The sequence below is a fragment of the Liolophura sinensis genome, chromosome 9 (assembly GCF_032854445.1).
Source record: "Liolophura sinensis isolate JHLJ2023 chromosome 9, CUHK_Ljap_v2, whole genome shotgun sequence".
NCBI lineage: Eukaryota > Metazoa > Mollusca > Polyplacophora > Chitonida > Chitonidae > Liolophura > Liolophura sinensis.
In genome coordinates this window covers 23,121,000-23,131,193 of record NC_088303.1, presented here as the reverse complement: position 1 = coordinate 23,131,193, position 10,194 = coordinate 23,121,000, and the positions used below count along the sequence as shown (strand labels likewise).

General features: G+C 39.3%; 1 protein-coding gene across 1 annotated transcript; it reads right to left on the bottom strand.

Annotated features, from left to right (window-relative positions):
- Nucleotides 1–1,674: 1,674 nt before the first annotated feature.
- LOC135475053 (2-phosphoxylose phosphatase 1-like) lies at nucleotides 1,675–9,294 on the bottom strand. The gene is made up of 3 exons (XM_064754794.1): nucleotides 8,749–9,294; nucleotides 5,076–5,270; nucleotides 1,675–4,611 (listed from the first exon to the last, which is right to left on the bottom strand). Exons 1-3 carry the CDS (start codon nucleotides 8,996–8,998, stop codon nucleotides 3,419–3,421), a joined length of 1,638 nt encoding a protein of 545 aa, XP_064610864.1. The 5' UTR covers nucleotides 8,999–9,294; the 3' UTR covers nucleotides 1,675–3,418.
- Nucleotides 9,295–10,194: the final 900 nt, after the last annotated feature.

Sequence of the window (10,194 nt, the reverse complement as noted above, 5' to 3'; positions counted from 1 at the left end):
CACCTCATTCTAAACACAAGACTCATACACATAATTCTCACTGGAAATGATGTGTAAAGGACATCATAGGCATAAATACATGTAAGTCCTGAAACAAGAACTTCTATTATCAAATATTAACACAAATTAAACTTTCAAAAAATTCAACACATTATGCATGTGAATGCTACGTTGTTATAGCATATGTCACATATTTTGGAATATCACACAAGATTAAACACCATGTCAAACAATCCATGTCTAAAATGCCGTTTCCTGATTCAAGTCAATTCATTTATGTACGTCATACTTTCATGACATGCTCTTTAAGTTCAAGTAAGTAAAGAATAGATGTGTGCTTTGGGTTTTATGTCGTACTCAACAATATTTCAGTCCTAGGACGATGACGTGCAAAAAAACAAACACTACATGTACTACTGTATATACTGTACCTGCATGTACATTAACTCTCATTTTTTCCCCACTCCCTCCAACCTAGCCTTAAGCCCACAGAAATATTAAAGTACATGTACCAGTAAAATACACCAGTAGCTGATGCAATTAGGCTCTCTGGGAAACCATAGACTGCAGTCAGAAATTAAGTTTTCAAAAGACACCTAAGCTGACAAAATTCTGGGTTTTGACAATATAAATCAGATAGATAAGGCAAAACAAAACTGCCTAACAAAATAGGAGCGATATGAATTTCCAAATGCACGCATAAGCAAATGAGTTGAATGAGAAAAATGTCTTTTGATTTACTAATCTGTTCACAGGCAAATTTTTTTCGAGTGTACGAACTAAAAAGTTTAATTTTACACATTAGTTAAAACAAATTTATAAAATATTTCACACGCTCATAAAACTTATGCAACAAAGCAATTTTGACAGCCACAACATAAATATACTACTCTGATTCAAGACACCTTGAAAATTTAAACAACTAAAAAATTTACAGAAAGGTTGGGAAATTTCTATTTCCAACACATTTGCAACCCTAAGCACAATGTGCATTAAGGTCAATTCCAAAGCACAGAAACCCACTCCTACTTCTGGACTTGTTTTGATTCTGAACGTCAAAAATGTGGTTGCTGTTTTAGAAGTGATGGGTTATGACACATTGAGCATAAATATCCCTGGAGGTAGGGCTCAAGTTAGTAAATAGAAGACATACCATCCAGCATTTCACGTGTGATGGGGATGTTCAGTTACACACTCTGCTATTTGATTGCATGCACCACTGCTACACTCAAAGGCAGAATTAACATATATCTACACTGTATACACAACTTTATACATATAATGTGGCTTATTAGTATTTGAACAAGACTATTCACCAAATATTAACTAGTGTTTTGAAAACATATCTACATGGAGTTTTGTTTTCAACCCATAATTGTGGAACATAGTTGGGTCAGTCCAAAGTACTTGCTAAATTCAAATTTCACAGGTCTACTAGTACTTGTACACCAAATCTACACATGGCATTCAAATTTCAAAGGTCTACCTGTAGACCAAACGTACACCGGGAATTCAAATTTCACAGGTCTTCTAGTACTTGTACACCAAATCTACACACGGCATTCAAATTTCAAAGGTCTACCTGTAGACCAAATCTACACACGGCATTCAAATTTCAAAGGTCTACCTGTAGACCAAACGTACACCGGGAATTCAAATTTCACAGGTCTACTAGTACTTGTACACCAAATCTACACACGGCATTCAAATTTCAAAGGTCTACATGTAGACCAAATGTACACCAGGAATTCAAATTTCACAGGTCTACTTGCAGACCAAATGTATACAAAGAATTAAAATTTCAAAGGTCTACCCCCAACACAAGAAGGCTTCAGAAAATAACAGTGTCTTCATTTCACACTCTCCTTCATTAAATTCTCTTCAGAATTTAAATTAGAAGTGATCTCTATGAACTTTATCAAAAATACTTTTTTATATTGCTGCCCTATATGTGAATATGTCAAATGTACTTTCCTACACATAGTTTTGTTGCCTTTACTCTTTTGCCACAAACTGTCTTACTTACCAAAAAAATGTAAATCATAAGAAGGTCAACTGTACAGCAGATAATGACAGAGTGCAGAAAGGGCACTGGGTAAATTTATACTCCAGCAATTGTTCACACTGTTTACATTTTTGTGTACAATGAATCAGCAAAATTCCTAACAGCTACCTGACGCTGTGTTTTCTGTCAGATTGTGGCTGTGAGCACAGTAGAGAGCCCAGAAGATGTAATAAGATGCAAAGATGCTGCAATAGTCATGGAACTTCAGGTCTATATGATTGCTGAAAGTAGTTCAGTGTGAAGGCATAGTCTAAGAGGCCTCTGTTCAGTTCACTGTTGTGTAACATGTAACACTACACGATGAATTTGTTCAACGTAATCAAAAAAGTGAACCTTGCGAAAAAAATTTGCTATAAATGGCAAATGCACAGCTGCACACCATTCTACTATTATTTTAAGTTCAAGGTGACGAAACAGCTTTCATACAAAACGGAAAGATGGCTAATCAAAAAATATCAAACAAACAGCAGAGACACTTTCCCCAGGGTTAGATAGCAGATCTTTAAAAACAGCATCCACAGAGAGGTCAAATTGCATCACCTACCAGAGAGCACAGTTAAATTTATCAGGTCAAAGGATTGAAGTTGTATTAGGGAGAAGTTGTCAAGAATTTTCCTGTCACTACAACTTCAGCAAAACTGCTGTACAGAGAACTACTGTAGAGAGAACTGCTGTCCACAGAGCTGCTGTACAGCATACTTAATGCTGAATCCCATACTAGTCATACCAGCCCTATATACGCAGACCTGCACAAACACATGTACACTCCTTGGGCAGGTTTTACAAAGCTGTTGTAAGTTTGCATCACAGTGATGTACATGCATATCTGTAATATGTGTTGTCTTGGATGTTGATTGAGGCGCAAATTACGCTAGCTTTGTAAAACATCACCCTGGGGTGGCCAGTGTTTTCACTGCATTATGATCGAGTTATCACAGCATTACCGCAAAAACATCAAGCCATCATATTAGAATCATCACAGCACCATGGAGTTGTCACGCCAACATAATGGAGTTGTCAAAGCATCATCGTGGAGTCACCAAAGCATCGCCATCACGGTGAAGTCAACAAGCCAACATGGTGGAGTCAACAAGCCACCATGGAGTCATCAAGCCATCATGGTGGAGTCATCAAGCCATCATGGTGGAGTCTTCAAGCCATCATGGAATCACCACAGCATCATGGTGGAATCATCACAGCATCATGGTGAAGTCATCAAGCCATCATGGTGGAGTCAAGCCATCATGGTGGAGTCATCAAGCCATCATGGTGGAGTAATCAAGCCATCATGGTCCATCAATATCATATGATGTTTCTGTCGAATCCAGGTTGTGGTGATGTTGGAAATAATAATTAGGACTTACAAGCTTCTCCATAACTTGTCTGATGTGACAATATCTCACCCTTAAGGTAGTCAATAAGAAACTTTACTTTGCAAAGACCATCAACTAGACGGTTTCTGCAAAATGGCAGACTTGGCGTCACATCTATCCCATCATGCAACACTCTGATTAAGTGCTTCCTTTCACCCAGACGACTTTTTTGCACCCAAATCTCAAAGGCAAGACGATTGGCATACGAAGGAGCCCTGCTGACTTTGAAACCAAGAGCAGACAGCACTTGTGTGGAGAAGTCATGCTCACTAGAGTATAAATACATGCTGTTTGTATGTGATCCAGTCCTCGATGCTTCCTCGACAAAGTTGACAATTCTCTTCAGGAATGGGTAGCTATGGAGTTTTGCATATGAACGAAACACAGTATCCCTTGAAAGGTTTTGCCAATAAGAATCATTTTCCTCGATCAATGTAGCTATGAGTGAAGGCGTAAGACAGTCGGCACCTGCATTACAAAAAAACTTCATACCCTGGCATGCTCGCAACAGGAGATTTTGTGAGATTTCTACAACAGATCCACAGTGCTGATCACAGCTTATTTTTTCAGCCAATTGATTGGTTGAGGAATGGCCAGGTTTGAACATAAAATGTCCCTGTTTTACCGCTCTGTCCACAGGTTCCTTTAAAACCTCTGTATACTGGCATCTACAGCTCTGGTTACCTTCTCTTAGACAAAAATTTTCCAAAGCTTTCTGTACTATAAGCTTCTTGAAATCATTTGTCTCTAGAAATCCTTGAGAGAAAGCCATTGCAGTCTGGTAGTGGACTTCATCTGGAGCACTTAAAGCATGAACATCCACAGAGTTTCTTCCCATCTCCTGAAACTTTTCTCTGTAAGCGTTCTTCAAAAATTTTCCTAAAAGAACAAGTTGATGAATTCCATCTGGGAGCAGCTGGCCTGGTTGACACGTTGCTCCCCATGGATACAAATCATAAAGCTTAAAACCACCTCTGTTGTGTTGAGTTTTCTTGTAGGAGATGGATTCCTGCATAAAATTCCAAACCTCTGGAAAATGCTTTGCTTTGTTGTCAAGGCGACAGCTATGGCGGGGAACTGGAAGGCCTGAGGATGTGGATATCAATGACCTCTGACCTGGACTCAGCAGTAAATGAACTTGTACCAGATCATAGTTTTCTGAGATTCCTTGACCTGAGAAGACAGAAGAGTCAGTAATACATATTTCTAAATAAATGGTTGAAAAATTTGTCTGCAGCAAATATGCACTAAAGTTGCTGTCCTGACAACACATGCTGAAGGGATATGCTGCTGTAACATTTTTGTGCCTGTCACAAAACCATGCACCCTTTGCAGAGTGAATCCTTACTCATTAAGCCATGTACTCATTAATTAGAACCTTAAGAATATATGAACATCATTAACATTCATTCCTTCTACATGATCCCCACAATCAGTCAATGAAAGGTTCAGTATTTATATTACCAACTCTTGTTCTTTTGGTTGTGACAGATGAATTTAACCTGGGTCAATTATAGTTTAGCAGCTGTGGTTATCTACAAACAAGTCCTTTGAAAACAAAAATGTCTGGGTAGTTCCTGTCCAATCACATCATTAAAATAGTGATTCCTCAGCATTGATTCCTGTTGACTTCTCACCTTCTTCACCTGAGTGACCAAAGTTACAGTACTGAAGAAGACGGCCATTCACCGCAGTGTCCTCCATGGGAGATTCTAACAAGGGGCCAGCATTGCGCTTGTGCAAATGGCGGCTACGGTGGATAAGTCGGCCAGCATGTCCGTCATGTCGGTAGGCCTCTCTGGAGCAGTCTTCAGGCAGGCACAAGTATGTTACTGAAGGAAAACAGGTCAAACATCTGCTGTTTGAATACTGTGTTATATAATTAACACAAAAGTAAACATCGAAACAAGAATTAAAATTAGAAACTTTTAATTAATATTTTTAATTGTTACTTAACACTATTCTCAAGAATTTTTCACTTGAATACAATGGAGATCAGTATTATGGGTGGAGAAAGTGAAGCTTGCACATCATGAACCACCAACTTCTGGTAAGTTTCTGACGACCCCTTTTTGCCACCTAGCCATTATAAGCAGCGATTTCCTGTGAATCTACAAATTCACTGTCCAAGGCTGGGTTTGAGCCCATACCTCCTGTGTCTGAGCGATAGAAAGGCCAACACCTTTCACCACTAATCCATGGCTCACTCCCCTTTGTAAATTAAAAGCCAAGAAAATATAAATATACGTGCTTTCTTGAACCCCCAAATTTGCATGTTTGAGAATATACTAGTAGTATAATAGACCTAGTATAATTTGAAAACATATAACCACAATTATGTCCGTAATGAGATCAATGTAGACCAAAGATTACCACGCAAAAAGTCAAGTGCACACCATATGTTTATCTGCTGATATATTCAGACCCCTACACTGGTTGTCAGTGTAATATTTCTGGCCTACAACATAAGGTAAATCACCCCGTCCACATGCATGAATCTCATACTCCACATGTACATGTATCAATGGTACTACCATGTTGTCTTAATATTAAACAATGTTGCATATATTATGCTCATGACTACAAGTGTTCCCACCTTAGCAACAAATTTCTATGTACTACATACGAGATTTCAATCTTATTTTGTTTTTTACTCCCACCATGGTACATTTAGATAATTCTGTGTTTCATACCAGTATAAAAAATGTCTAAGATGACAATGCAGGTAAAACAGAGACAGCTCAGAGTCTGAAAAACACGAATATTCCAAGATGATGAGCAGGTACATACAGGCCTATGTACATGGTCTTATATGCTTCAAATGTTCTCGGTTTCAATTAGTAAAATGAAAATGGAATGATCAAGCCGATTCATTTGAGAACCCTCGTAATGCCTGTTGAAGTCCTCACAACTTGGAAAAGACCTATAACACAACAGCTATGTTAAAGTGGAGGATGGAAAATAAGATAAAGTTCTCAGACAACAGCACTGCAGATGTGGATCATTGGCAATTGAATAAATTCATTTATTTATTTGATTAATGTTTTACACCGTACTCGAGAATATTTCGCTTATACGACAACAGCTGCCAGCATTATGGTGGGAAGAAACTGGGCTAAGCACATGGGAAACCCACGACCATCCGCAGGTTGCTTCAGACCTTCCCACATACGACCAGAGAGAACTTGATAAAGCCTTACACAACAGAAACACTGATGTGAATCACTATTAACTTGATAAAGTTTTCACAACGTGGATTGTGGATAAACTCTATGAGGCTTCCACATAACAGCATTGCTCATGTGGATCACTTCACACCTGGATTAAGGTCACAAACTACAGTGAAACTATTTTGTCATGAGGATTATGGATAACATGATAAAGCTGTGATATCCTGTGTTATTCTACCACATGCACACAACTCCAGATAACTAAGCTACATATATACATGTACACACCAATGCAAATGATGAAGGATGGTAAGGACTTCTCAAGGTCAACTAGTTAGTATAATGGTTTTGTCACTTGTCAATCTTCCTTTTGTACAGTTGAGTCCTCCACTACAGCCTCTCCATGCTTCACTGCTCAAACTGAATTTCATCTACCTGTTTTTCACATTTTCAAACTTAACATTACAGTACAGCTACCCTGTTCCTGAACATTTCTAAAATTTGTATCTGTACTGATGTGTCTCTCAATCTGTCGTGCCTACAAATACTTAATTTAAATTAAGACACTTTTCAGAGACACATAAAATACTGATTCACCTACAAATTTTCCCAGGTGTCACTAACTCCTTAAACCATGGCTTTTTCAAAGCACTGATAAAATTAGCCAATAGCCACTGTATAAAGAGACAACGCTTCTCTGTGCTTATCCAGAATTTACATCACGCCTTAGCCTGTGCTTCAGGAGAAAATGAAACACACGTATTGTCATACTGGCAGGAGATGTTTTGTGAAGCCGATTATACATTCAGCTGCTTGTCACAAAACACTGAAAACCAGGATTTAATTCTCAGCTTTTGTCAATGTCAGTCAGCTTGTAGCCTGCCCAGGTTATGATCAGGTCCAAGTGAAAGTCACATGATGAATATGAACAAGTCAAACAAGCAGACAGTAACCTTGAGAGAGGTGAAACTTAGCTTAGTTCTGAAATCTGACAAACTGAAAATCCTGAAAGTGGCAATCAATGTAATGGTGTGATATTATTGGAAATGCTCCACACACTATCTTGTCCTCCCATGTGACCTCCTTAAGTAGTAGTTTAATTTCTTGAGGCTCCATTGGGGACATTACCAATCAAGACAGTAACATCTCCCATTTCCATGATGTAGGCCACCTAGTAATCGGCCAGATCATAAAGGGTGGAAGGGGATGGGGGTCACCATAGTGACCCTGGTTCGAAATTGATGTACGTCATGTTCAGAAAAATTATGTTCAGCCAAGGTAGGACCGAAACCTCGCAGTGTACTCCATTTATAAATCTGATGCAATTGCTGTGTCAGTTTGTCACAGCATTTGAAACAAAAATTACCCCATCAATTACGTCTCCATGGCGCTAAGTGTGCAGACGCTCAGGTAATTACCTTCTTGTCTGTTGATTTATAACAAGCACAACAATGATCTGTTATTTCTTTAGCTGCTTAGGCGCAGGATTCTCTGGTAATGCTCCAAGCCAGCCGCTGTAGTGACAACTTGGACATATTGGACAAGGCCAGGTAATTGCATCGGGTTTTTAAATGGAGACTGCTCCGAAATTGGTTTGGGGGTCATCCTTGGCCAAACAAAATTATGCAAAACCTAAAGTCAGAGCAATTTCGGACTAAAGTTACCAAGGCCATAGCTCACAGAGTTTTTCATATTTTTTAAGCATTAGGCTTCATTACGATCTGTTTATATACTTCTGTAAGTACCAGTCAAATGTTATATGGCATATGGGATATAGAAGTTCAGCTTGATCTTGGATTACCCCATCCCCTCGCGCCCCTGACCCCCCAAAAAATGCAGGCAATCATCCTTGATTAAATGTAGATAAAAATATGTGTCCTTGGGTCTTATGTACACTGTTTGATAAATACTGGCCATGTAGATTTGGCATAAAATTGGAACTTAACAAGAAGGTTTACAGGGCCTAATTACAGGACAGATAAACAGATGTCCAATCCACACACTGTCTTTCACCTTATTTTTGTAGTGCATCGAGAAAAGAAAATATGGAAAACTACAACTAAATCTCAATGTCAAAAACTGTAATATTGCATTTTATTAGTGTGCTTTCGATTGCGAGTACTTTAATTGGAAGTCTTACCGAATGTGCAGCAAATCCCTAGTAATGCTGTAAGCAAAATTTTCAAAGGACATCGGATGCGTTTTGGTGCTGTGTTCGGTGATTTGGGTAAGATGCCTGTCTCACAACCATCCCGGGAGTGTGAGCAGTCATCCAGAGCGACGGAGAATACACGGCTTTTCGAGTCCCTGGCTCCCTGATGCGTACCTCCAGGCATCCTTCCCCCGACCTCTATGAAGCTGGAGCCCTCTAACTCGAACGATCGGCACATGTCGTTCTTTAGTAAATGTCAAAAGTCTGGTTGTTAAGCAACTGCACGTTATGGTATCTTATTTCGTCGGATGTCGTGAGCGATAGAAAGCTGGGAATGGCGGCTGCTAAACGCATCCGCATTAAGTCTCCTTCATCAGAGCTCTCGAAAGTAACAGGACGGCGAAATAAGCAAGTGGCACAGCTTTTAGAGTCAATCGGGGGAAGAAGGAAGAGTACAATTTCTTCAACACATCTCCTTGGTCACCAAACGATGTCTAAATAAAACAATTCTTACAGCGATAACAGACCGCACTCCTTCTGTCACTGCAGTCCAATCCCACGTGCTTTTGTCAGGGCGACGGGAGTTCGCTATCGCTTTTCCAATCAAATCTCGTCTTTCTGTACCGGATAAAATACCGACTTGAAAATCAACTTACGCCATTTTGCGTAGTGATATCTGGGTCCGATAGTTATTTGGTTTTGTGAGTGTGTGTGAGAAAGGGGAACCATATATAAAACGTGTCATAAAACTCAAGTTAAGCATAACAGACGACAAACGTATATTTCTATTGAAATTGTGCACAGATGCCCTCCACACGGTCTCTACAACACAAATAACTTCCCGCACTAATGTGTGCGAGCGGAATCCCCTTTTTGATCTTGAAAGTAGTACACCATTCTGTTCGTGGAACTGTCTTCCGGAATTCAGTGTAGGTTAACAAGTTCACGAAAGAGGTGTTGTGTTCGAATCCGTTTTCTCGCAGGATTTACATCAGAGGTACCGCAAGGTATTTAGGGAGGTATCTGTTTAGTATGATGGTTTCCTTCGTGTTGTGTACCAGGTTTCAAAAAGAAATGCATGGTGGTAAAAAAAAATCAATGAGAACACATACAGGTATATAAAGTAAAGGTGTATGAATTAAAACAGCTCGCTGACCCTAATGAAGAGTGAACTTGGTAAGCTGCATATGTCGATCGGGTTCCCTGAATTAAGTTGGATTTATAAATGGGGCCTTGTCTCAAAGCCGGCAACCAAACGTCAGCTCGCATATATATGTCTGTACATGAGTGTTATACATAGCCTTAGCTGATACGATGCAGTAAATTCCTTAAATCTGCAAATGACATACACTGTCATCCCACAAATGAACCTTGTTAATTGCATTAGATTGACAGACTAGTTCTGTCCCGTCTGTAAATACTGAAAGCCGAATC

What these genes read in the sequence shown, in the direction of transcription:
- LOC135475053 (XM_064754794.1), bottom strand. Translation starts at nt 8,998, where the DNA reads ATGTGCCGATCGTTCGAGTTAGAGGGCTCCAGCTTCATAGAGGTCGGG. An exon ending in AGGGATTTGCTGCACATTCG is followed by an intron (nt 5,271 to 8,748) that starts GTAAGACTTCCA and finishes GTTTTCCTTCAG; the next exon opens with TAACATACTTGTGCCTGCCT. An exon ending in TGGTCACTCAGGTGAAGAAG is followed by an intron (nt 4,612 to 5,075) that starts GTGAGAAGTCAA and finishes CTGTCTTCTCAG; the next exon opens with GTCAAGGAATCTCAGAAAAC.